The 26,309-nt window shown below is 33.7% G+C and overlaps 4 protein-coding genes across 13 annotated transcripts; 1 reads left to right on the forward strand and 3 right to left on the reverse strand.

Moving 5' to 3' along the window:
- Nucleotides 1-5,313: 5,313 nt before the first annotated feature.
- On the reverse strand, nucleotides 5,314-11,903 carry LOC112701753 (probable disease resistance protein At5g47260). 5 transcript variants are annotated; one of them, XM_025752501.3, is made up of 9 exons: nucleotides 11,665-11,903; nucleotides 8,098-11,055; nucleotides 7,259-7,997; nucleotides 6,991-7,070; nucleotides 6,811-6,921; nucleotides 6,615-6,704; nucleotides 6,255-6,371; nucleotides 6,058-6,184; nucleotides 5,314-5,986 (listed from the first exon to the last, which is right to left on the reverse strand). In XM_025752501.3, exons 2-9 carry the CDS (start codon nucleotides 11,026-11,028, stop codon nucleotides 5,508-5,510), a joined length of 4,674 nt encoding a protein of 1,557 aa, XP_025608286.1. In that variant the 5' UTR covers nucleotides 11,029-11,055; nucleotides 11,665-11,903; the 3' UTR covers nucleotides 5,314-5,507. The 5 variants fall into 5 exon arrangements, with proteins under 5 accessions (XP_025608286.1, XP_072055011.1, XP_029143639.1 ...); XM_072198910.1 differs by lacking the exon at nucleotides 6,615-6,704; XM_029287806.2 differs by having other exon boundaries at nucleotides 6,811-7,070.
- A 1,050-nt stretch (nucleotides 11,904-12,953) lies between these two features.
- LOC112701754 (uncharacterized) lies at nucleotides 12,954-21,432 on the reverse strand. Of its 4 annotated transcripts, none has more exons than XM_025752502.3 (9): nucleotides 21,298-21,432; nucleotides 20,952-21,195; nucleotides 17,575-20,638; nucleotides 16,740-17,040; nucleotides 15,842-16,488; nucleotides 14,674-15,364; nucleotides 14,377-14,573; nucleotides 13,958-14,231; nucleotides 12,954-13,867 (listed from the first exon to the last, which is right to left on the reverse strand). In XM_025752502.3, the coding sequence occupies exons 3-9, from the start codon at nucleotides 18,742-18,744 to the stop codon at nucleotides 13,338-13,340; spliced, it is 3,810 nt and encodes a 1,269-aa protein (XP_025608287.1). In that variant the 5' UTR covers nucleotides 18,745-20,638; nucleotides 20,952-21,195; nucleotides 21,298-21,432; the 3' UTR covers nucleotides 12,954-13,337. The 4 variants fall into 4 exon arrangements, with proteins under 4 accessions (XP_025608287.1, XP_072055963.1, XP_029143640.1 ...); XM_072199862.1 differs by having other exon boundaries at nucleotides 12,954-13,880; nucleotides 21,298-21,426; XM_029287807.2 differs by lacking the exon at nucleotides 21,298-21,432 and having other exon boundaries at nucleotides 12,954-13,880; nucleotides 20,952-21,288.
- LOC114924292 (disease resistance protein At4g27190) lies at nucleotides 18,771-20,612 on the reverse strand. Its single transcript, XM_029288206.1, has one exon. The coding sequence runs from the start codon at nucleotides 20,610-20,612 to the stop codon at nucleotides 18,771-18,773; it is 1,842 nt and encodes a 613-aa protein (XP_029144039.1).
- A 212-nt stretch (nucleotides 21,433-21,644) lies between the features above and the next one.
- Nucleotides 21,645-22,466, forward strand: LOC112701758 (uncharacterized). Of its 3 annotated transcripts, none has more exons than XM_025752508.2 (3): nucleotides 21,645-21,732; nucleotides 21,822-22,022; nucleotides 22,131-22,466. In XM_025752508.2, exons 2-3 carry the CDS (start codon nucleotides 21,855-21,857, stop codon nucleotides 22,335-22,337), a joined length of 375 nt encoding a protein of 124 aa, XP_025608293.1. In that variant the 5' UTR covers nucleotides 21,645-21,732; nucleotides 21,822-21,854; the 3' UTR covers nucleotides 22,338-22,466. The 3 variants fall into 3 exon arrangements, with proteins under 3 accessions (XP_025608293.1, XP_072055013.1, XP_025608294.1); XM_025752509.3 differs by having other exon boundaries at nucleotides 21,658-21,732; nucleotides 21,816-22,022; XM_072198912.1 differs by having other exon boundaries at nucleotides 21,651-22,022.
- Nucleotides 22,467-26,309: the final 3,843 nt, after the last annotated feature.

Below are 26,309 nucleotides of genomic sequence, written 5' to 3' on the forward strand. Positions count from 1 at the left end.
GTACGGCCTACGGGTAAAAAGTAAATTCATTAGCTCTGGTAAGTTGACTTCAAAATCTTTATGCAGATTTTTTTTTTTAAATACGAAGATAAATTTGGTGTAATTATTCGGCTAATTTTTTTTAGGATGAAGTATATTTTTTTAAAATTTGATAAAATTTTTAAAAATATTTTTAAGTTTTATTTTGATTTAATTTTGTTTTAAAAATTTTTTATTTGTATCAAATTATACTATTGACAACTAAATTTTTAAAAAATTTAAGACCAATTTAACAATAATGCATTAAAATTATATTTAATTTGTTTGTGTTGAGGGTTGTTTTTATGAAATTATTGTTGAATTGGTCTTAAATTTTTTGAAAAATTTGCTGTCAGGAATATATTTGATGCAAATCAAAATTTTTTAAGATAAAATTGAAACAAAATAAAATTTAAAAATATTTTTAAAATTTTTGTTAAACTTCAGAAACAAAAAAATACTTTACCCTTTTTTTTATATTATACTGTTAAAAGTGATTTAAGTTAATATTACAATGTTTTTGAGTAATGCATTGATATTGATATGAAGTATGAATAAAATTCTACTAATCAAGTATAACTATGTTGTTATAACAATTTTTTAAATTATATGTCTTTTTTTTTTCTTCTCCTTTTCGTGTTTTTTTGTCTCCTCCTCCTTCTCTTTCTTCTTCTTTCAAATTTGTATACACTTCTTTTTTTCCAATGTTGCGTCTTTTTCTTTTTATTTTTTAAGTAATTTTTTAAATGTTTGTTCAAATCTAAATTGAATTACTAATAAATCAGAAGCAGGACAATTTTTGATTCATTTAGTATTATACAATAGTTTCGTTTTGATAATATTTTTAGTTCCAAAATTATTTAATGATATCACCGATGTTAATAAAATGTTAGTGTTGTTGGTGATGACGATAACGAAAGAGAAAGATAACGAAAAAGAAAAAGAAGAATAAGAAGACACAGTATGCGCAAATTTAAAAGAAGAATGAGGAGAAAACGGAGAAAGAGAAAACGAAGACGAAAAAATTGCGTTATTAAAGCGCGTCTGTGATACACGTTGATGTGATGAAAGTGATTTTTATTATATTTGGACCAACTTAATTGCAAAAAATACTTAAATATATAGTTGAACGGATGAAGTATTTAAAAATAAAAGAAAATATATTAAATAACAATTTTAAAGGAAAAAAATTATGTCATTTATAAAGTAGATTATTTTAAAATTTGGAAGAACCAAGCACAATATTAGTTGAAATGAATATGAAATTTATTATTTGATTATGAATTTGTTAGCTTATCTTATATTAAAACTTAGTTTCACAATTTTTTTTAGAAGTAATATAATTTATGTTTGATAAATTAATTACTTATTTTAAAAAGTTAGGATTGTTTTTAAAATTCTACCATAAATACTTTTAAATTTTAATGTAGTGTAGTACCATTTGTGTTTAAATTTAAAACGGAATATCCTAGCAAGATTTATATAAATATAGAAAGAGAATAATTTTTGTTTAGGAAAATCATGTAAATTTATTTTATTTTATTTTATTTATGTACAAAACCCAATTTATACGTTCCAATAACACATTTTTATATCTCCAATAACATGTGCTATTTGTTTTCAATATATAGTACATATTCATCATATTCGCTACTTTCAAATAATACAACATTTTTGCTTTCAAAGAATCACGATCTGTTCAGAACTTTTTATATCAGACTACATATGATTGAAGGTCATCATGAGTGACAACTAGTTTATTCTAATCCAAATTATGATATATTAATGAATAAACCATAAATATGTGATCGACTTTTTATCTCGGAGACAAATAAATTATTGTTTGAATTAAAAATATAAAAATATTTTTTATTTTTTAAAAGACAAGACATTTAAATTCTTTTAAAATATTGAGTTGTCTTTATATAATTTAGACATAAAAATTTATTTGTTTTATATTTTAAAAGGTCAGTAATATTTTTATATTTTTTTATTAATCATAAATTTATGTGTCTTGGAATTAAAAGATTAGAATCTTATTTTTTTTTTCATTTCTTTTGTGAGGAATATTTTGGACATTGTGTGAAAAATGTTCTAAATTGTTATGTGGAGCCACAAATAATGCTAGATCAAGTTGATCAAAACATTCAACACTAAGGTTAGGTTTGATTTAATTAAGTGCATATTGCATTGCTTCGTATGATTGAAAAAGAAAAAGAAAGAAACCATTAATTATTAATGTAGATTATCTCAAATATAAAATTATTAGGATAAAATATATTTTTTGTTGTAATTTTTTTAAAATATATGTTTAATTTTATTTAATTTTGTTACTAATATTTTTTATTTATTCAACTTTATTTTTAATATTTTTTATTTATGTCAAAATTATCTCTAAATTTTTTTATCCGAAATATTTTATATAAAATTATCGTTTAAAAATAATTTCAACACAAATAAAAAATATAAAAAATAAAATCAAATGTAACTAAATATTAGGAATTCAAAATATACTTCATCCAAATTATTATTAGTAATTCTTTGAGAGTTTGAGTTTATGTAATTTTTCCTTGCACGCAAGATACACATGGAAGGGCTAATAGTGAATCTAATTATATAAAATCATGTTGCCAATAGGGTAAAATGGAAAATAGAAAGATTACACTATAGACTATAGAGTAATATTTAACTATATGGAAAAAAGAGAGAAGAAAGAAATAAATTAAACTAGATAAATTGCTTAAACTTTATTTCTATGGGTGCAATTATTAGACAAGTTATAGTATATATAGGCAACATATAGCAAAAAATAAGAATAAAAGAAGAAATTGTTTAGTCAAATATCTTCTTTTTCTTTCTTTGTGAAGAATGGAAAAGACATGAAAAAAATTGTTAAATAACAATTAACTAAAATATTATTTATGAATGCTCTTCTTCTCGAGTAATAATAAGTTTGCCTTTAAAAAAATTTATATTTATGAATATGCATAAAATATTATTTTCTTTGGACTCCTAATGATATTTTCAAACAATATAAACAATTTACGTTTTTTTTATGTAGAGAGCACTTAGATTTGTGACTTTCAATTTTTTTAAAAAAAATCCAAGATTCGAATTTTTTATTTTAATTTTTTTAAATATATAAATTTAATTCTTAGATTTGTATTTTAATATTAAAAAAATTTTAAATGTTCAAATTGAACTCTTTGATTTATTTTAAGGTAGATGTTAGAATATATTTAAGATCAATTAGGATCAATTAGTATTATTTAGTATATTCAAGTTGTCTATCCAAATTTTTTAGAATGATATACTAATTGATCAGATATACTAAATAATACTAATTGATCCTAATTGATTCTAATTATATTCTAACAGTAGAAAAAAATTTATTTCAATATATATAAATCGAATCCTTTGATTTATACATTATAAAATCTGGTTCTCATATTTTTCTAGTTCTTTAAATTTAAAGGTCTGATTTGTTACTTAAAATTAAAAGAAAAATCTATATTAAAAAATATACTAATTATCTATGATGATGAATTACATATAATTTTTTTAATATAAAAAAAATTAGGCCATAAGTGATACATATAAATAAAAAGTTTATAAATCTCTTAATTGTTGTAGAAAAATCAAGAAAAAAATGACACGTAGAAGCAGTAGATAACAAAGGGAGCAGTTCACTTAGACTTAGACATCAACTCAGAAAACCAGGCACTTATTTCAGACCCAAAAAGTGGTCCCAGAATGTCTTGGTTCATTACAACATCATCATCTTAGATTTGGGACCCACTCAAATAATCATACTCCTCCTAAGTACATTTAAGTAGATCAGATGCATGGTCAAAAAGTCCTCCTTGTCAACCACCATGATATTGAGATAAATAAGGATTTTTTTTTATAATAAATATCTTTATATCTTTAGAAAAAAAATAAGGATGCAAATAGAAATTTGATGACTATTGCAAAAGAGAGATTTTGAATATAAAAAAAATCCATATACTGTAAGACATATAATCAAAGTTAAATTACACCGTTAATTCCTATATTTTCAGTAAAATTACAAATTAATTTTTACATTTTAAAAATTTGTAATTAGATCTTTAAAGAAAATTAAAATTTGTAATTTAGATCCTACTATTCAAAAAGTATTTGATTTAACAAAATATTCTCTATTTTAACAGAATATTTTTAGCATATGCTGAAAATATTCTATTAAATCAACACTTTTTGAATGGTAAAGACTAAATTACAAATTTTAATTTTCTTTAAAAATCTAATTATAAATTTTTAAAATGTAAGGACTAATTTATAATTTCACTAAAAATGTAAGATCAATTGATTGAATAATAAATGTGTAAAATTATTATATCAAAATTTAAAACTCTTTGATTCTGCTATGATATTTATTTTACGTTATTTTAACTTTTTCTCATGAACGATGGCTTCTCAATAAACATATTCAAAGGATTTTTATTATCACATGATAGAGAATAAAAATATCATATTTTTAATTTGGAATTGAAAGATGAAAGGGCACATGAAAATGGGCTTGACACATGAAAAATTGAAAGATGTGATTAAGAAAACGACAGCATAACATCATACATATCAAATTTAATTTCATAGTTCAAAGAGAAAGGAAAAAAAAAAAAGAATGAAACACGTGACATGAATATTTATTATTCTTCTTACTAGTTAAGACAGTAAGTATTTTATATTCTACACTTTAGAAATAATAAAAAAAATAAAAATATTGAGATGAGCAATTTTTTGTAATTTTTGTTATTATTTGATTAGTATAAATACTAAATTATTTTTAATAAATAAATTTTATTAATTTATGTATGCAAATTTTAAAAGAAGTAAGTATAAACTATATTGATTTATATGTATAAATTCTAGTAAATATAAGCGCAAATTATATATTTTTTGTGTGCAAAATTTTTTAAATATGGAAACAAATTATTGCTAACAAAATGCTAACCAAATGATGACAAAAAATGATAATATTTACTGGTTATATAATATTGTTCATAATAAAATATTTTTTTATAAATTATATACCATAAAAATATTTTAGAAAAGTGGTTAGTGTGCTGATAAACCAAGTAGTTTTATTTTATATATTCTTTTTGGGTAATAAATAATATACTGAGGCAGAGAGAGAGAGAGTGAATGCAGAAAAGCAACATAAAGTAAGTGAATAATATGTATCTTAAGAAAAAAAATAAAAAGAAGTGGGATCATATATCATACAACAGTATATCCAAATAGGAAATCAAAACATTTCTTTTGAGAAATCAACTAAGTCATTGAGATTATTTTGTCAATTTCAATAAAGAGGAAGCTAAATTTTTTAGTGCAGCAATTTCTGCATCACAATTTTGCTATGATCAATGATAGCACTGAGTGCTATGTTGTTATTACAAAACACATGCATGTAATTGAATGCTTTCTTGCACAAGAAACAATTCAATAAATCAAAGAAAATCAAAACATCTTTTGTGAGAATCAACAAATTCTCTGAGACTAACAATTTCTGCCTTAATGCTTTGAAGTTGCTCAGTTAGATGATCATGCTTCTTAAGAAGCTCACCAAGTTGTTCTTGTGCATGATCCACCTTATTATTATTATTAGTATCCTTAACCATAACCATAACACGTTGATGCATTTCATGAATCCATGACTTGTCAAATCCCAACTGAATAGCTTCATCACAGAGTTTCTGGAAGTCCTTCTTCCCTTGAGGAGTAACGCTGGCCGGAGATTCGTTTCGAAGGAAGAATAATATATCTACCAAAGTCTTCAACATCCAAGCTTGAAAGCGCATGCTGAAATCCTCAACAACTTTCCAAAGATGAGGATACACAGCTATTGCCTCATCAAGCAGTGCAATTTGTGCATCATCAAGATCAGAACACTGCTTAAATGCTTCCAATTTCGTTATCATCGACGAATCTGCACATGAAAAATGGTAGTATTAATAACATTTTCTATATTTTAAAATAAAAAGAAAGAAGATTACTAACCTCCATGAACCTCAATATTGCTATTAGAGACAACTTGCTTATCTGATAAGTGAGGTTGCTCTTGCTCTTGGATACTATCTTTAACATCCTGCATTTTTTGGCCTTCTTTAATCTTGTCTTCAACATTCTACACACATCACAGAATAGAACAATTTCACTATCATGTGTTTGAAAATTGAAATGAACAGAGAACTTACCATAGAGGGTATTTTATATAGAGGTTTTGCTACTACTTCTGAACCAAAAATTGGTGATATTGGCTTCAGTGATGCTGGAACTTCTCCAACACAGGTTTTCTCTATTCCTTCAATACTCTGCAATTTCCATATACAAGACATATTGTTCAATTATTTAACCTCATTGATAATACTTCAGTGTCTGCTAATGTTAAGTTTCAATATTAGTAGGTTCATTTAATGATAGGATCATCAATTCATCATTCACAAGGTCTTTGATATTTTATAAGATGGTCATCTCTTTCTTACTAATTGAACTCTCAATATTTTGTATAACATTGAAAAGTAAATACAGTTTATATGTCATATTATGTTATTTACCTGTGGAATTTGAACTGTCCTGATTTCGCCGAGAGGCTTTTGTTGATTTGTGAAAGATAGTTCACTCACTGATTGGCCATCCATCAACTCCTGTAAGAAGTAATGAAAAGTGCACAAGCCTAATTGTTAGAGCCACTCATTCTCAGATTCTCCAATATTGATTCAGAAAAACAGTAGCTTAGAGCATTATTCTCACATGTGAGTGTGCTTTATGTACAGCAATGTCCAAGGGACTTGTAGATGTAGATGGTATATCAAAATAAGAAGATTTTCCAACAATTTTGATCTCTGCTTCTTCTTCTTCAATCTGGAAACACCAAATCATAATATGGCTTTGTTTGATAAGAAAAATAAGCAACAAGGAATCAGAAAAGACCTGATCCGATTTATTAATCTCGCGAACCCTGTCGAGTACTTTCCATTGATCAATTCCAGCTATTTCCAGATCCTCCAGATCTTCCATTAGACAGGGAAAATTTTGTAGGAACAAAAATGATTAATGTATAAACTTGTACATTAAAAGACTAATGTATATACCACTTTATCCAAATAACCAGTTTTTAAGACATGAGAAAATACTAATTCACTACAGAGAAATCATATGTGAAAATATAAACAGTTAAAATCCAGTTGCACAGACTTACCTATATCCAATTCAGAGATTTTTCGTTCAAACTCCTTGAAGGTAGCAACCGATGAAGTCAGAGGGAATTTTGGACATTCATCGATGACACAAAGTGCTGCAGAGGACAGTTCAATTTCTTGGCAAAGATTAGACATGGACATCAGCATTAGAAGTTTAAGCTTTGGAAGCTTAACTTGCACGTTTCTTATTTGATCGCTTTGTCTTTCTTCACATCTGATCAATTCTTTTAGCTTACCAGCTCCAACTATGATGAGCACTTCTAGATTGGAAAGATCATTCGATTCGGGGACAAGGAATAAACTCTCCAAGTTCTGGCAGTCTGTGATAATCAGTTCAGACAGCTTTGGGAAGCATGGCTGTGGAGGAACACAATTTGATAACCTGTGATTCTCTGCATCACCCTCTTCAATGATCAACTTCAGTTCCCGGCATTTTATAATCTTTAGATGCTTCAATTCCGGAAGGCATCTCATAACAGAAGCAGGAAAGGTTACCTCCAACTTTTCACATCTTTTGATCTCTAATGTCTTAAGATTTTGGAAGACAAAAAAGTTTTTCAATCCTACACAAATATACTTCATCTGACGTAGATGCGAAAGTTCTAGATGTCTTAACTGTAATCTCACCGGTTTCTCAATGATCTCGGCCTGTTCGAGGCTAAAAATAGTTTCTACTTTGGACTTGTGTATGCATATGGTTTCCCAAGAGAGGAAGTCCTTCTCAATGGCCACTGTGTCCTGTAACTTGTAAGACAAGGAAACAAATGAATGAAACAGAATCAGGATAATATACAAGGAAAGTAATTTCAAGTTAACTATGCCTCATCACTTTGCTCACCTTGCATTCATTAGCCTTGAAAGTATTGATGGACATTATCTTAAGCTTTGGACAATATTCCAAATAAAACTTATGCAGAGATGGCCATGCTGCTCTGTAACACTGGGGGAAAATGCCAATCATGTTCCAATTATCAGTAAGTCGAAGCACCTGAAGCGCAGGAAACTCAATGTTGATTCCATTTTGATGACTTGTATCACCATCTGTGCTGCATTCTCCAAACACATATTTCAACTCACCACAATAATCTATATCCAAAGACTCCAATTGCACAAGGCCTTGAGAAAAAGTAACTGGGATTACATATTCTAGCATTTGGCACCCCATAATATGAAGTTTTTTCAATTTTGAGAAGATCACCCTATGATCCTGTCCACTTATCTCCTCATCTTCAAGTATATGCTTCAGTTCATCACATGAAAATATCTCTAGCTTTTCCAACTGTTGCAGACCTCGAGCAATCGCAGGTGTGAAGAGACGTGTTTTCAGTGGACATTTGCTTATATATAGATGCTCTAGCTTCTCAAAAAGGCCACTAGGAGGCACACCATGGTATAAAGCTCCAAACTTCTTCATTCTTTCGAGTCTTAGTTGCCGCAACCTGGAGAACATATTTCTCAGCCTTTGTTGGGGATGATTGCTGTTTTCAACCAAACACTTGATCTCATCAGAATCACATAACCAAAGCTGAATCCATCCATAATCCATAAATCCTTCTCTTTCAATTTGGAATATATCAGGTGTGATATTTTGTGCAGCTCCAACAATATTTGCTAGAAGTAGAACCTCTGCTTTCTCTGCCAAAGCCACAGCTGATGCATTTGATGTATCAAAACAGCTAAGAATTAAGGTTCTACGACAGCTAAGGATTTTATCTCCATGGCCCTTAAATTTGTGTCCTAGTTGTATATGGTACCTTGCCAATGCTTGAGGGACTCTAAAATTTCTGAAGAATTCAGTTTGGTCTCCATTACCATTGTCCCATTTAGATGTCTCACCATCAATGTAAAGTTCTTCCAACGATGGCCTTCTTCCGATTACTTGAAAAGGATTTCTCTCCATTTTGCATTCTGACAAATGTAGCAGCCTCAATTTTGTTAGTTGTGTCATTACATCTTCAGTTAACTCCAAGAATGAACAACCAAGCAGCGTAAGGCTTTCGAGCTTTGTCATATATCCCATGGAAGAGATGTCACCTAGTTTCCACATCTTCAGCCATAAACAACGAAGGTTTATCAACCACTTAAACGACATGGTTGATAATGAGCTAGTACCAAGGCCTTGGCAGCTAAGAAACAAAACTTGAAGCCTTCCCATTGTTCTGAACATTTCATCTGATACTTCTGAATTTGTTTCTAAGCATAGAAGTTCAATACTTGAACAGTTTAGTTCACTTGGAAACTCCTTACACAACAGATACCTTATTGATCTGGATTCCAAAATTGCACTCTTTTCTAACACACACTTGATCACCTTGTTGTCATTGCTTGCAATGCAAAGGGCTACATCGCGAACCAAATCATGCATCTTGACACGCTTTCCTCCTCCCATATCTGATAGCAAACAAGAACTTATGAGTTTGTTCTTAGCTGCACATACTTCACTCCTTGCCTCCTCATATGACCAAACTTCTCCAACCATGCCAAGTCCTATTGCAAATCTGATTAGAGTTTCAACCGGGATTTCATAACCTTCAGGGAACACAGAACACAACAAGAAAAGTGACTTGGCTTCTTTGGTATCCAAGTTGTCATAGCTTACTCTGAAGCATTTATAAGGATCTTTCAGACCTCTCTCAATATTCACCGGAATTGAATTCCTCAATCTAACCAATGCAACATTCCAATCATCTTCAGCCTTGCCTTTCAAAGTGCTAGCCAGAGCAGCAATAGCAACAGGCAATCCTTTGCATTCATCTGAAATCAGTCTTCCCAGATGCTTCAAGTTATCCGAAGTGCTTCCGGATAGTTGTGCTTGATTCTGGAAAAGCTCCCAGGCTTCTTCATCAGTTAAGGTTGATAAGTAAATCATTCTTTGACAATTCATCAGACTACAAACTGTTTCATATTGTGTAGTGATGAGAACCTTGCAGTTTCTATGGTTTTGACCTGATGGAATTCCTATAACACCAAAATCAAGTGATTGCCATAAATCATCTAGAATGACAAGAGTTCTCTGGTCATCAAGATTCAATCTCGCGCGCAGGCGCTGTGCTCTCTCCGATTCTCCTCCTTCTGGAAACTGAAACTGCAAAGCACTGGCAATTCTATCTTGAATCTTCCTGACATCTACTATATTAGACACAGACACAAAAAGCACCTTATCAAATAGATTCTCAGCTTCTGCAGTCCTCATAAGTTCCATAGCCATGGTGGTTTTACCACAACCTCCCATGCCATACAATCCAATAGTAGTAACCTCATCATCTTTTAGTGCCTCTAGAAGCTCCTCATAGTCACCTTCTCTGCTATCAAACTTCAAACAATTTTCCAAGAAATGTTGCTTGCTTGGAAGTGAAGCAATCCTTTCATATTGTATATACATTTTACCTTCTTGAACACACATTTCAACTTCCTTTCTTCTTTTTGCTAACTTCTTGGCTAGATGATACTTCCAAATCCAATTTGGACAGTAGCCAAAACAACAACTCCTGTTTGTTCTTGCTTTTCTTATTAAGTCCTCTGCTTTATCTTTGAGAGGGTTAGATTTCTCCAACCATGCATTCACAACTTCAGCATTCTTTATTACTTGTTTTCTGGCATGTTTAACACGGTCTTCAACACTGTTCCTTGTTGTGATTAACTTTTCTTCCTCTTGTTCAAGGTCTTCAATGAAATCATTGAAGCAACAAGGATAGCGCAATTGATTTGTTGTTCCTACCACCAAATCTCTTGAAATGGAAGAGGCAAAACCAGAAATGCAATCCATCATGAGTTCATAACTCCACTAAATATTAACCTGAACACAAGAATTGATGAGATCGACTTAAATCACTTAGTTTATACTAATTCATGCAAATTCTTATTTCTATTAGATATTTACTTTTAACTAAAACTACATGGGATTAATACATAAAAAAGAGAGTACTATATTCAATAATTTCAGTGCCATTCCATAGTCAATTATTATATATATATATATTTTATCAAAGATAGGGAGACTCGAACCCGCGACCTCTTAGGTGAGTATGGAGAGATTATGCTATTTGAGCTATAACTCATAGGTCAATTATTATATTTTAAATGCAAGTAATTATTACATTTTGATAATAGATAGAGATATCATTGAAGTAATTTAGAAAAATGATTTAATTACTTTGTATTTCTCTATAATTGTACTCAAATTTCAATCAAATTCCTTAAATTTAAACATTTCTAATAAAATCAAATCTCTATATTTATAAACATTTTCATTTATGTCCTTTTTGGTTTGGCAATCTAGTCTATATATTAGATGATAAATACTTACTTGTTTCCAAAAGTTTTGGTTCAATATGCTCAGTGGAATTGTAACTTCAGAAATAAGAAGCCTTTTTCATGATTAACTGATTTGTGTGTTAAAGTTTACCTTGTTTTGTTGAGTTTCCAACACAAGCTTGAAGGTTCGAGATAGATCAGAATGTTCCCTCTTCAGTTCACTCTCTTTCATTCATCAAGTTCCTCCAGGTTAGCAATGATTGTGTTTGTGAAGTTCATTGAATGATCCATTTCTTACTCAAATTAACAACCAAACAAAAGTAACATAATAACTACAATTCTATCTTCATGCAAGACCGTGGGACAGCGTTGACTCCTTACTCCTTAGTCAATGCAATGGTTTGATTTTTCATTTTTCTTTTCTTTTTCTGGTGGGCTTGAGTCGTGTTAGGCCCAATACTAACATAAATGGGCTTATTTGTTACCCAGTCTTAGGAGGTTGTGTATTAGCCCACTAGGCCCAATATTAAACCATGAAGCTAGCCATCTTACTCATCCTGAACCCTCCACAGTCGAGAGTCCAAGAAGACAGTACACAACACAACACAGGTAAGCTCATTTCCGATGAGATTAGAAAAATGTTATCAAATTCAATTTTGGCATGTAATACGATAAGAGCATTGTCTATGTTTTAGAAAGTATAAAAAGAAAGCAGATTACTAACCTTCATGAACCTCACTAGTGCTATTAGAGACAACTTGTTTATCTGATAAGTTAGGCTGCTCTTGCTCTTGGATACCATCTTTAACATCCTGCATTTATTGGCCTTCTTTTATCTTGTCTTCAACACTCTACAGTCTACACACATCACAGAATAGGACAATAGGTGTAACTTGTTTAATATAGATTGCTACTACTTCTGAACTAAAGAGTGGTAATATTGGCTATAGTGATGCTGGAGCTTCTCCATTTTTTACTTGATTACATAGTCAGTCCAGGCCCAGAAAAAAAGTGGAGGGTGGTTAGGCCTGAGACAACCAATGTGTTGCAATCGAATGCATGGTCACGACACAATGACATCTTTAGATTTATGTGTTAGGCCTCTGATAACCAACATATTTAGATTCATGTGTTAGACCTGCGACAACCAACGTAAAACTTCATCGCATCCTAATGCATGGACACAACACAATAACATCTTTGATCCATTTAGTTAACCCCACTAGTAGGAAAAGACTTTGTTAAGAAAGTAAGTAGACCCAAGACTAACATAAATAGGCTGATTTGTTCCAACTATTTTACAAGTATTCTTTCCTTTCCGTTTTTTAACAATTAAACAAAATGACTACATCAAAAGCTTGTCACTAGTAGCATAATTAGTGTTGTAACATAGCTAATAACAAAATAGAGATATGCTCGTCTAAAATAAACACAAGGACAAGCACATAAGTCATCATATTTTATTATTTTCACATTCAGAATATACATTAGTTACATTCACTCATCTATATTTATCATGTCTTAAATAATAACCCAGGTTCAATAAAGACTGTCATTAGAGTAGCAGCTTCTGTCATCAACACATAGGTAGGGAACCACAAAATATAGTAGCATAACAATAACAAACCAAGCCAAGTCAAGACACAATATTTGAAGGGATATTTTTGTGAAAAAGAAAGCCAAGCCAACTTCCCTCCCACTTCTGCCCATTATCGGGAAGAAACAAGAAAGATTTTCGACCCTCTTTCTCTTGAAACAAAGAAAGACTCTGTTTCTTGAAGAGAAAGTAACAATTCCAAACAAACAAATTAAAGAGCAACATGATTAAAGTTGAAACAATGGATAATTCAAGGTGGCGAGAATGTTGGCTTCCTGAGCCTCTGTTTCTTGTAGAGAACGTAACAAGGGTTCCATCTCAGTGGACAATTCAGCAAGTTCAGAGTGGAGGGCATTCACTCTATCCTGAAGCGGCTCCAACTTAGAAAGAACCTGTTGTTTATCTGCAAAAAGTTTATCCAAGGTTGACAAGGAAGAAGCCGGCAAAGAAGTGGCAACCCTGTCCTCCAAATCACTTAACCAGCCTTTGTTGAAAGGAAAACATCCAACGAGGCGAATGAGATCCAAGAATTCAGCATGCTTGTCGCCAACAAGAGACACTAGAGGTTGAGTAGATAGAAAAGACACAAGCCTGTGAAGTGATGAATAAGCAAAGCCTTTAAAAATCAAAGAGGAGTTATCAACGGTAAGACGCATCGAAGGCTGAGCAGTTAAGAAAGAGCTCAAAGTTGCAACACATTCAGCTCGCAATTCACCAGCTTCAACTAAAGAATTCAGCTCCTCTACAATGGATGTATCTGGCAAAAAAGTCTATAAAAGATGAGAGGGGACAAGAAGGAAGGCAAGTGGAAGAAGAGATAGAGCATAGTGAAATGAAAATTCTTTACCGTTAGAGCATTGAGTAATACAGACACTGCAAGAATGCTCTTTCTCCTGGTGCTGCCTGTCAAGAACATAAGAACAACGTGGTTCAATAAAATCCTCTTTGTTCAACTCCTCTCTCTTAGGTTCTTCATGCTCTTGTCCATAAGAGATCTCCTTTTCTTCTAGATTCTTGCTCTCACACCTTTCATGGTACGGATTCTGAGAACTTCCCTCTTTGTTTATGTTCTCACTCTTATGCTCCTTGTCTTCAAGCCTAGAAGCATTGACAAATTCCCTCTACAATTCCAAAGAGGTAATGCTTTATTAGCAATTCAACGTTGTTGATATTACCTCTTATTGTTTCTAGTTTAATTTGTTCTTCACATACTGATGCCCAAGTTTTGAAGGGGAAAAGTGAAAAAGAAAAAGATACAATATGAACCTGTGTCAAGTCAGCTTGAGGAATCTGCTCCAATGATTGTAACTCTCTTTTGTTTTCTCTGCCTGATGTGAGAATCTCATCTGATTCATTGGCTCTGCCTCGGCTTTCAGATGCTGGTTGATGTTGAACAGTTTCTTTATTTATAATATCATTTATGCAGAGTAATTCACTAAGCACGAAGAAATTAATTACGTTGTCTGCAATACAAAGATGATTAGAATTATGGAAATGATAAGAGGGCCAAACCATCAAGAGAATCAATAATCCAACCAAAACAAGTGCATAGTGAATGCATACCATGATAATAACTTCGCAACATCTCCTCTGCAGTAGTTGTGGAAGTAAGTGTGAGTTTTGGACAATTGTGCACAAGAAGATTATCCAGATTGTTAAACTCTATCCCTTGAGAGATGTTATATAAGTTTGGCAGTTGCATTAATATTACATGTTTCAGTTCTGGAAGCAAAGCCTCGACCACCCTCCCATTCCTATCCCCCACAACTTGTTCACATTCTCGAAATACTTGCTCAAGGCAGGGATTTTGTTTTATGATCAAATACTCTAGTTGTGGAAACTCGTGGGATGCAGAAAGATGGAACATATGCTTCAATTTGTTGCAGTGAGTGATAAGAAGTAACTTTAGCTTTGAGAAGGACACTTTTTTGGATTCAGGGTTTGGTGCAACTTCGTAATTTTCATCCTCCTCAATGATTTGCTCCAATTCACGACACTGTATTACTACTAGGATCGTCAATTGAGGTAGGCTTCTCAATACACAGGGAGAGAATATGACCTTCAGCTTTTGACAACCCAAAATATATAGCAAAGTAACATTTTGGAGGGTCACGAAGTGTTTGGCACCCTTCCATATGTACCATGAGGTCATTTCTTGTCTGTTGATGGGAACTTCATCCAGATGCAAATTGCCTTCTATTTCGGAGTTGTTCCAAATAGACTCAGATCCTGACATTTTCCCATTTGTTTTATCCTGTAAAAGCATACTACTCATCAGCACTGATAGTACAGCAAAGAGGAACGGAAAGAACTCAAAGTGGTAGCTATTAAGTGACACTACACACATATTATACAATAAAATCCTAATGGCTGGGTTTTGACTTCTTTAACTTGCAAAACCACTAAATAGTGAGACTTTTATGGATGAATAGTCTTGATCCAACCTCCATAAATTTTGGCAGTCTGGCAAAAATTCTTTCAAATAATTCTATTGTCATTCTCACTTATTGTATTGGTGACTTCCCAATACGGGAAACTTCTATAAACAGTTAATTAGAACAACATGCAAGGTATATGAATAATCATCAGAAAATAAAAATATGGTTTAAAGTTTAAACTAATGGCATGCATAACACCAAAAAGAAAAAAAAAAAAAAGAAAAAGAAGAGGAGGAAGAAAATATAAAGAGGATGAGGGATGGTGAGTGAGGAAGATATTGGTGGAGTCATACAAATGCAGAACCACGATTGCGACTTGAATGTGAAGAGTTTTTTCCTTTTTGTGACTGTGATTGTGTAGCTCCTGAATGAACCATCCTATTGTTGACAGACAGGGTAGACAACCCAACATTATCCATGACAGTCTGTTGCAGACATGAGCACGTGGCATAATAACTGCCCGAACAAATGTTGGTCATATTTGGTAAATCGAAGAGTGCCATTTTTTCCAAAGCAGGAAGCTCAATTTGGACATTTTCTTGATGATCATTAGAAGAATGAACACGATCGTTAATATTTTCACCAAATATATATCTCAACTGAGGAGCATGTCGTATTTCGACTTCTTGCAGCTCCACTAGGCCTTGAGCAAAGGATACATGCAGTATATATTCCAATGAGCGACAATTCATAACATTGATCCTTTTCAATCTTGGAAACATTGAAGCATAACTCTGTGGTTCGTAATCTTCTGGAGTTATTTCCTCTATATTTCCATGAGCAATTTCAGAAGTTACTACATATTTCAACTCATGGCAATCGGCTATCATCAATTCTTCCAATGAAGTCAAGCTAATAGCTGTGGATGGTTCAAACAATGTTCGTAGCATAAAACAAGATCTTAATATCAGACTTTTGAGATTGCACAGATTGAATGGTCCTGGAAGACAGGAAAAATGAAGGAATTCAAAATTGATTGGCAGATGAGTTATAATTCTATATGGTGTCAGGTATATTGCTTCACTGATTGTTAAGTAAACCGTCTATTAATTTAGACCTATGCTTAAAATTTCGAGCACTAAATACATATATAAAGTAAACTTCATATACCAAGTATTTTTACCCCCTCTAAAGACTAACTTCCAAAAGGACATATGCAAAAATCACGTGAAAATAGCGTGAAATACTTACCAAATCTGTAGTTCACAATGGAAACTGATGGCGGGGAATTTTCCACTTGATTAGATTCCAAATGAAAATCTAGCAAGTATTGAAACTCTCCTGCATTAGTGTTTCCACTTACCACCATTTGCTCAAGATTTTGGGGATTCATGGATTGTATAAGAGCATTGTATATACAGCCTAGCTTTTGTAAACATTTCATCAATGGATCTTGCTCCTTATCAATGAATCGTTCTGCCACCTCAAGTACGGCTTTTAACTCACACTCCTTCATTCGTATCTCATATAAACTTGAGTCATTGCCTTTTATCTGTTGTTTAATGTAGTTAATAAAGATTTAAAAAGAAAAATTCATCACATAATTTCAGCAGTAAACAACCATAATCATATTTTATGTAATTATTATTTATTGAAATACTATTGTTCTTCTCTCTTTTTGTTTTAGGAGTTGCGTAGGTTGTGTCTTGAGAATAGTAAATTCTTTATTAAAATGACACTCCAACATTTTTGACTGTTTAAAATGATAAATGCAGATGAAACAAATACATTCTAAAGATAACAGTACTAAAAATAATCTTGTTTTTGTAACAAGCTCTGTAATAAATGGAATCTCCCAGCTTACACTTATCGAAGTATTTGCACCTTACTCTTAGTATGTCTTTAAGAAATTTGGTTTAAACATTTTCCAGTTTTGGTTGTATTAATCATAAATGCATGCCAATAGAGTAATATGCATTGTTATATGTGGAGCTCCTCTTTTATACTGATTCCTACAGTTCCTGTCAAATTGCGCAAGCAGATAATCAACAAGTTGACAACGAAACGAAAAATTAAGCAATTGTACCTCAATGATACTCTGGTCATCCTGTCTTCTCTTGGAATCAGCCATGCAATTATTGGCAGACTCAATGACAAACCCAGGACAATTCCGCAAAGCTACCTGATGTAGTGATTGCCATGTTGCACGGCAATTTCTTGGGCAAATGCTAATGATGTTTGGCAACTTAACAAGAGCAAGCTCTCCTAGACGTGGAAGATCAATCTTGAGTGCATTTTGGCTCTTCTGGGCTCCATGTTTGGAGTGGCCAAACACATGTTTCAACTCATTATTATCTTCTATTTCCAAGCATTCCAAATGTAGTAGGCCCTGAGCCAATGTGGCTGGGATTATGTATTCAATCTTCTTACACCCTCTAACTAATAGCCGTTTCAACTTTTGGAACACTAAACAGCCATCATCATCATTACTTGACTCAATTTCCTCATCATCTTCTAATACATGCTTGATTCCATCACAGTACAATATTTCCAGTATTTCCAAGTGGCTCACACGAGCTGCAGCAAGCGTGAAGACAGATGTCAGCTTTTTACACTCAAACAATTTCAAGGCCGTTAGACTGCACAAGTTCAGCTTCCAGTCAAATAATGTTCCTTGCAATTGTGGACACTTTTTTATATACAGCTCCTCTAGTTTCACAAAAAGACCACTCCCATGCTGACCATGATATAAATATCTTAGCTTCTTCATCCGCTTGATTGTTAGCTTGCGCAACTCGGACAAAAGAGAACCTACTTCATTCAAATGTTTGCCGGTGTCAACCAAATGCACTATATTCTCTGATTTTTTTATCAGCAGCTCAATCCACCCATGGTTCATACCTCCTCCTCCTCCTTCAATTTGAAATATGCCAGGGATGATACTTTTGACATCTCCACGAATATTTGCTATATACAGAATTTCTGCTTTCGTGGCCAAATTCCTGACTGCCACATTAGACGTGTCAAAACAACTAAGAAATAAGGTTCTGCCATGACTGAGACACTTTTGTTGATATTTTGAAAAGTATTTGCCCAGTCGTATTTGATACCTTTCCAATGGTTGGGGGACACTGAACTTGCTGAAGAATTCAGGAGGGTCTTCATCTTCCAAATCCCATTCTGGCCTATCATCATTGATGTACAGTTCCTCAATTCGCGGGTGCTTTCCAGTTACCTCAAATGGATTCCCTTCCATTTCACATCCTGATAAATCTAGCAATCTCAGGTTTGTACTTGTGTGACTAGAACATCAATTAATTCAGGGAGAGAACAATTATGCAATGTAAGACTTTCAAGTTTTTTCATATCTCCCACAAACGAGATGTCAAATAATTCCCACCCACTTAGGAATAGAGAATGAAGGTCTGTCAGTGATTTGAGGGACATGGTTGAGAATTCTCTTCTCTGATGGCCTTCCCAGCAAAGAATCAAAACTCTGAGACTTGCAATTCCTTTGAAAATTCCTTCTGATACTTCCGTATCTGTTTTTATGCATAAAAATTCAATACTAGAACAGTCCAACTCTACTGGAAATTGCTTGCACCACAGATATCTTATCGGAGTGCTATCCACCAAGTTTGCATTGTTTTCCATGACACACTCAATTGCCTTACCATCATTGCGTGCAATCCAACGGGCTACATCGCGAACTAAGTCATGCATTTTGACACAGTTTACTCCAACAGCATCTAACAATAAGCTGAAACTTAAAAGCTTATCCTTAGCTACAATTACTTTGTTTCTTGCCCCTTCAAATGTGACAACTTCTTCAACTAGGCCCACCCCTATTGCAATTCTGATTAAATCTTCAACTGGAATTTCAAAGTCTTCAGGGAATACAGAACATAACAAGAAAAGTGACTGTTCTACAGGGTCCAAGTTATCATAGCTGACACGCAGAATCTTATAAGGATTTTGCAAACCTCCCTCAATGATCACAGGCTTACATCTTTTAAGATTATCTGACGCAACCTTCCAATCTGCTTCACCCTTGCCTTTCAAAGTGTTAGCTATAGCTACTATTGCCACAAGCAGTCCTTCACATTTATCTGAAATTTCTTGTGCCAATTTCTTCAAGGCATTAGAAGTGTCTTCAGTTATCTGTGCTTGAGTTTGGAAAAGTTTCCACGCTTCTTCAAGTTCTATGGTCTTTAATCGGATCTTCTTTTGGCAATCATTCAGAGAACAAACTGCTTCAGACCGTGTGGTGATGAGAACTTTGCATCCCCTGTGGTTCTTAAAGGAGGGAATTCCTATGGCTTCAAAATCAAGCCTATGCCATACATCATCCAAAATCAAAAGAACATTCTCATGATTTTCTCCGATGAACTTGTCCAAGCATTGTGCTCTTTGAATTTCCTCTTTTTGAGGAAAATCAAACTGTAGCCAACTTGCAATTTTTTCTTGGATTCTTTGAATTTCCACAACACTAGACACAGGAACAAAGACTACTTCCCCAAAAAGCCCCTCTTCTTTTGCCTTTCTCCCAACTTCCATTGCCAATGTGGTTTTACCACATCCTGGCATCCCATACATGCCGACCATGTTAACAGTGTCATCATTTAGTGCCTGCATGAGTTGATCATAAGCAGATTGGGTGCTCTCAAACTTCAAACATCTTTCAGGAGAAAAGTATCTCAAGCCTGGAAGCGAAGCAAGCCGTTCAAACTGCATATACTTGCTACCTTCTCCAATACACTTTTTAACGTCCCCTTTGTTCTTTACTAACTTCTTCCCCAAGCGATATCGCCAAAACAAATTAGGACACTTCCCGAAACAATAAATCTTGTTTGTCCTTGTTTCTGTGAGTAAATTATCCACATCATTTGAGAGGTTGTTAGCTTGGTTGAGCCATTTGTGCATTAGTTCATCAGTCTTTTTCAGTTGCCGCTTTTGGTGATGAACATGTTCTTGGACACGCTTTTTTGTGTCCACAAGCATTTTGTCTTCATGTTCAAGGCCCTCAACAAGGTCGTGGAAGCAGCAAGGATAGCGTAATTCGTCTACTGCTCCACAGACCAAGTCTCTTGAAATTGAAGCGGCAAAGCTGCTAACAAAATCCATCAATACTCCACTAAATGCAACTTCACCTGAACACGAGATGAAAGCAATAATTAATTTTGAGAGAAAAATTTTTGTGCAGATTTGGCGAGTGATAATAATACTGAAAGGTAAGCAAAACTAGAACTGAAGAACCTGATTTCCTTGTAATAAGATTTAGCTGTTTCTTTTTTATAAATGAATCAAACAAAGACACGGTTTGATCTATGAGCATATATATTCATATATCATATCATACATTATAAAAATGGCCGCTTCAGTTTTCAGGATCAGTACACATCAACAACCAATATGGAATGTGAAAACAGAACGAACAAACTAACAGTAAAATAAATTAATTACCTTGTTGACTTTCCAACACAAGGTTGACTCAAACCTCTAGCAGCAAACAGCAATCATCGAATTAGAATGAGAAGAATATAAGATAATCCTCATTATTGCGTCAACATGGATATTGGAAATCCTGCATCTGCATCTGCATGCACTTTCAACTTTGAAGTTTGAAGACACCACAGCAAACTTGACAAGTGAATGGGTGCAGCAGGGAAGTCACGTCTTTTCAACTTCCAACAATCACAAGTTCTCCCTGCAACCAATTAACAAACCAACAAAATAAAAAGTAAGCTTATTGTTAGCAAAAAACAAATAGCGTGGGAGCTCCACTAGCGAGTGAGTGATCAGAGTGAACCTTTTTGAGTTTTTCTTTCAAAAGAGTTAAGAAAGAAAAGCAAGTCTGGTTCACTATTCTGGATTGATTAAAACTATGAAAGCAAGCCTTGGTCCACTTTTTCTTATTTTCTTCTATTACTTGGACTTTAGTATTGGGATTTTTTTGGTGACTAGTATTGTGATTGAAATGAGGATAGAATCGTTGACACTTAATCTAAAAAGACAAAAAATAAATTATTGCTGCGTTGACCTCTCGGTCAGTAGTCATCGGCTTGTTAATTTTTTTTTGGAATGGGCTTTCTTTTTCTTATTGGGCCAGAAAATTGGTAACCACTATAAATATATCCATGCAAGGTAGACCAGCCCATGTCAGAAGGCCCACTTCTAAACCGGGAGAAATGGAGCATTTCCATTGCTGCGAGAGAACTGCGAAGAGGAGGAAAGCACAGCACAGGTAAGCTCATTTCTCATCGTTCTTATGTTTCGAAAATGTTGTTAAATTCGATAGATAGATATACATGTTAGTGACTGTGATAGGGATAGTGTGTTGGTAGAATCAAGTGAAGAAGAAGAAAAATGTTTGGGACGGCAGTGAGATTCTTAGCTAAGAAATCGAAGCCGAAGATGGGACCTATTGCGATGAAGACACCGCCGGAGCAGAGGAACACCATCACCGCCGTCCTCTACGATATCGTCAAGGAGAATGGTCCAATCACTGTATCCAACACCTGGGAGCGTGTCAAGGTAACTAACCGTAACTAACTAACTAACTAACCATTTCATTAATCCTTGTTATTGACGTGAGTAGTGATTATTTTATATATATGAATAAATGCATATTCGTGTTATCAGGAAGTAGGGTTGAAAGATTTAACGAGCAAGAATCACATGAAGATAATGCTAAGATGGATGAGGGAGAGGCAGAAGCTTCGTCTTGTTTGTAACCATGTTGGTGCACACAAGCAGTTCCTATACACGACTTGGTTTACAGATCCTGCTGCTGCTACTAAGCCAACACCATCATCTCTTCCTTCAAAGCAAAAGCCCTCTCCAAGTTAGTCTTTCTTCTCTTCTTAGGAGGAAGAACAATAGTGTATGAATGTTTCAACATAAAGTTGCAAGTTATTGTATTGTCTTTGCAAACATTTTTGTTCAGATCATTGTAGGCTTTCTAGAGATTTGAAACAAGTTCAAAGTGTTCATGAATCATGAGTGCTATTGGTTTATATAGGTGCATACAAAGTTAATGGAAAGCTTAACTAGAGAAACATACCTTAAGCAAGCACTATTGTTTGCTTAAATTTGATGAGCAAAATAATGGCTAAAATTTGCAAAATCATGTCTTTGAAGTTGCTGGCTGACAAAAGAAAGTCTTTGCTGCTAATGAACTTCACTACTACAAAATTTTCTAAGCATTAGCTGTATTGGTTCTGTCCTTTGTGAACCGGTTCTTGAGTTTAATTTCTGCAATTAATCGTGGTGCTGGAATGGAGTTATTATGCATACAAAGACATTATTAACTGTGTTATAAGCAACAAAATTTCTGGCACTATGCAAGTGTTTCTTCTTGAAAAAGAAGACATTCATTTTAACAGGAATGGAAGACCATTACAAGTGAAAGTTTTGGATTATTCAAACCATTGGGAAGTGTACTTGACCTCAAACAACAAGCATTACACCAAATCAGTAGTTATAAAAAAAAAATAGATACTAAGTACAGTAATAAAGGAGGAATATACATTTGGAAAATTCACAAAGAAAATAAAAGCAGAAATAAACGATCATGAAGAATCCTTAAGAGGTCTTCTGGCAACCATGTGGTTAAGCTGAAATTGACTACACAAAGCTGACCATTTATAATTGACCCCAAATAATTGCTGCTTAGCTTTTCTTTGATATTCCACCATTTGGGGAATGTCTCTCCTCACACTCTCAGATTCCTTTTTCATCCTTGTACTTTCGAAAATGCATTGCTTCTTTTCCTCTTCAAGAGATGACGGTTCAGCTTCACAGTCCTCTATTTCTTTCCCCAGCCTAATGATTCCTTCTTCACAGTTTCTTCCATCTCATAGGCTTTCTCGTTTTGATAACTCGGCTCTTCCATAATGCATCTCTTCTTTTCTTCAAGCACTGCAAATCTATGCGTGGCAGCAAAGGCTTGTTTAAAGGACCATAGAATGCTTGGAAATTCTTGGTGTAAGGAGTCTATGACTGCTTTAAGTCCACTTGATAGAGTCTCATCTTCTAGAGGAAGGTGAGACAAGAATTTAAGAGCAGTTAGAAGGCGAAGACAGTTAGCCTCAGAACTAGCTATGTCCTTCAGAGGCATCTTTAGAGATTCTTCTATGTCGGCAACGACCTTCTCCACCAAATTTCTTCGGTGACAGGATGTTTTTCTGCGAGAACAGAAACAGAAGGTGCAATTTTTCGGTCATTGTTGTCTTCTTCCCCTATTTGGACGAAACTGATGGGAACATCATACTCGGAATCTCTAACAATTACAGGACGATTGTCATTATTTTATTTGTTGGCTGTGAAGAATAAGAAGAAAAGAGTAACAGAAAAAAGCATCAGCGTTAGTCTCGTCAATTTGCTAGGCAGCAACTTTCGTATTATTGCAACAACATATTCACTAAAATTTGATAAATATAAATCAAAACAAGTTGAACAAGAATATTCAACATCAAATTGCATAAAATGAACTTACATGTGAATATGATTATGCCGAGAATTAACTAACTGGCCTGACTTGTCTAGCTGATTGTGAATGATTTGAGAGGGTTACTGTCTTGCCATTATGTGAAGCAGCTCCTTCTCCAATGTCTCTCTTAATACTCTATTCAAAACAAAACAAACGCAACGCAAATATACGAAACAAGGTCAGTTACAGTTAGTATCAAAATTTACATTAAAATAATATGTTCAGTGTTTCTTCATATCATTTCTACATCAATATTCACTTACAAGTCAGTTACAGTTAGCATCACAAATTACAAAATATGTAACGTTCTAACATTCTAACCAATTATTCACTTCAATTGTTTTCATTGATAATTTCCATAGTGCTTCTGGTTTCATCTCAGCGCCAACTGAAAGTATGTAGTACTTCCTTAGTAGGATCCTCAACTCGCTATCTATTAATAATTTACCTACCATCTGACTAACTTCCACCTATAAAATCATCAATTTCCAAATCTTCAAAAAGAAATTATATCAGGCTCTATCAATAATGAACCTCTTGGTGGCAAAAAATGCATAACAAGTATGTATGGAGAAGAATACTTACCTTTGTCAATTCAGAAAGTTTTCCTTCAAACTCCTCAAGCGTAGGAAATGATGAAGTCAAAGAGAGTTTTGGACAATCATGGACAACACGAAGCATTAGACTGGGCAGTTCAATCTCTTGGCAAAGACTGGATAGATAGGTTAGCACTGCAAGCTTAAGCTTTGGTAGCTCAACTTTCGCCTTCCCGATCTCATCGCTGATCAGTTCTTCTAGCTCACTGCACCCCATATGATGAGCAACTTAGATTAGGAAGATCATTTGATGCAGACACACAAAACAGACGTTTTAAGTTGTGACAATTGTTGACAAAAAGTGCAGCTAGTTTCGGGAAGCATGGCTGCCGATGAAAACGATTCGAACTCCTTTTACTCTCCACATCCTCTTCAATGATTTGCTTTAAGGCTTGGCATTCTGTTATCTCTAGTCGCTCCAATTCGGGTAGGTATCGCAGAGCAGAAACAGGAAAGATTACCTCAACCTTTTCGCATCCATATATTTCTAATTTCTTGAGATGTTGAAAGGCAAAGGAGTTTTCCAGACCAACACAGATATACTTCATTCGACATAGATAAAGCACTCGTAGGTGTTGCAAACTCAAGTGATTGTTGTCCATGCTATCCACCGATCAAGGTTAAAAATACTTTCCATGTTGGATTGTTTATCACTAGAATTTGAAGTCAGGAATCCTTCTCAATGATCCTAACGTCCTAATCATGAATATAAATGGAAAGGCGAAAAGAAAAAGAAAGATAAAAAGGAAAGAGAATTAAAACAAGTAATGGATTACTCTTATGAATTAATCCTATTCAACGATACCTATAATAAGTACAAATGACAATAGATAACTCATAATGTTCAGAAAATGTTTAACTATTCGAGTAAGTAGTTAACCTTTCAGAGCAAGAAGTCAAATCCGTTACTTTGATTGTACTTGGTGCAGCTTTGTCCAAAACTTGTTTCAACTCACCACATCTGGAATTTCCAAGACCCAACTGTACAGGCTTGAGCAAAGCAACTAATTGTATATTCCAGCATCACACCCATTGTTCAATGCTTCAATTTTGAGACACCAAAATGTCATTTCTCTGTTAATCCCTTACCTCTGTTCTCATCTCATTATGTACTTCGTCCATCACAAACACTATCTCTAGTTTTCCAGGACAAATGAAAATAAAAATTTCAAAGGACAAACCGCATGAAAACCAAAAAGATAAGCCACATGCTTATGGAACTGGGAGTCCATGATAATGGCTGCGAGTATCTACCAAACACTCTATCGTCTCAGAATCGCGTAACCAAAGCTCAATCCACCTGTAATTCATAGCTCCTCCACTTTCTATTTGAAATATGTCAGGGATGATGTTTTTCCCACCTGCTTTGATATTTTGCTAGGAGCAGAACATCTGCTTTTTTGGCCAAATCCACAACTGCTGCATTTGATGTATCAAAATAACTAAGAACTAAAGTTCTATGACCACTGAGAATCTCTTTCTCATAATCTTCGAATTCAGGTCCTAATTTTATCTGATACCTCCGCAATGCTTGAGGGACACTAAATTTTTTTAAGAACTCTGCATGTTCTCCAATATCAAAACCCCATTCATAATCATAGAAGTACAGTTCTTCCAACAGTTGTTGTCTTCCAATCACTCCTAAAGATCAGTTTCAATGTCACACTTTGACAAATGTAGCAATCTCAAGTTTGTCAATTGTGTAGTTACAACATCAGGTAATTCAAAGAATGA

Source organism: Arachis hypogaea, chromosome 7, assembly GCF_003086295.3.
Source record: "Arachis hypogaea cultivar Tifrunner chromosome 7, arahy.Tifrunner.gnm2.J5K5, whole genome shotgun sequence".
NCBI lineage: Eukaryota > Viridiplantae > Streptophyta > Magnoliopsida > Fabales > Fabaceae > Arachis > Arachis hypogaea.

Coding starts and splice junctions, on each gene's coding strand:
- LOC112701753 (XM_029287806.2), bottom strand. CDS start 11,028: ATGATGGATTGCATTTCTGGTTTTGCCTCTTCCATTTCAAGAGATTTG. Junction 7,998..8,097: donor TCAAGGCTAATGAATGCAAG/GTGAGCAAAGTG, acceptor TACAAGTTACAG/GACACAGTGGCCATTGAGAA. Junction 6,705..6,810: donor TACATAAAGCACACTCACAT/GTGAGAATAATG, acceptor TACTTCTTACAG/GAGTTGATGGATGGCCAATC.
- LOC112701754 (XM_025752502.3), bottom strand. CDS start 18,744: ATGGAAGGGAATCCATTTGAGGTAACTGGAAAGCACCCGCGAATTGAG. Junction 17,041..17,574: donor ATGACCAGAGTATCATTGAG/GTACAATTGCTT, acceptor ATTAAACAACAG/ATAAAAGGCAATGACTCAAG. Junction 14,232..14,376: donor CTCAAGCTGACTTGACACAG/GTTCATATTGTA, acceptor TTGGAATTGTAG/AGGGAATTTGTCAATGCTTC.
- LOC114924292 (XM_029288206.1), bottom strand. CDS start 20,612: ATGGATTTTGTTAGCAGCTTTGCCGCTTCAATTTCAAGAGACTTGGTC.
- LOC112701758 (XM_025752508.2), top strand. CDS start 21,855: ATGTTTGGGACGGCAGTGAGATTCTTAGCTAAGAAATCGAAGCCGAAG. Junction 22,023..22,130: donor ACACCTGGGAGCGTGTCAAG/GTAACTAACCGT, acceptor TCGTGTTATCAG/GAAGTAGGGTTGAAAGATTT.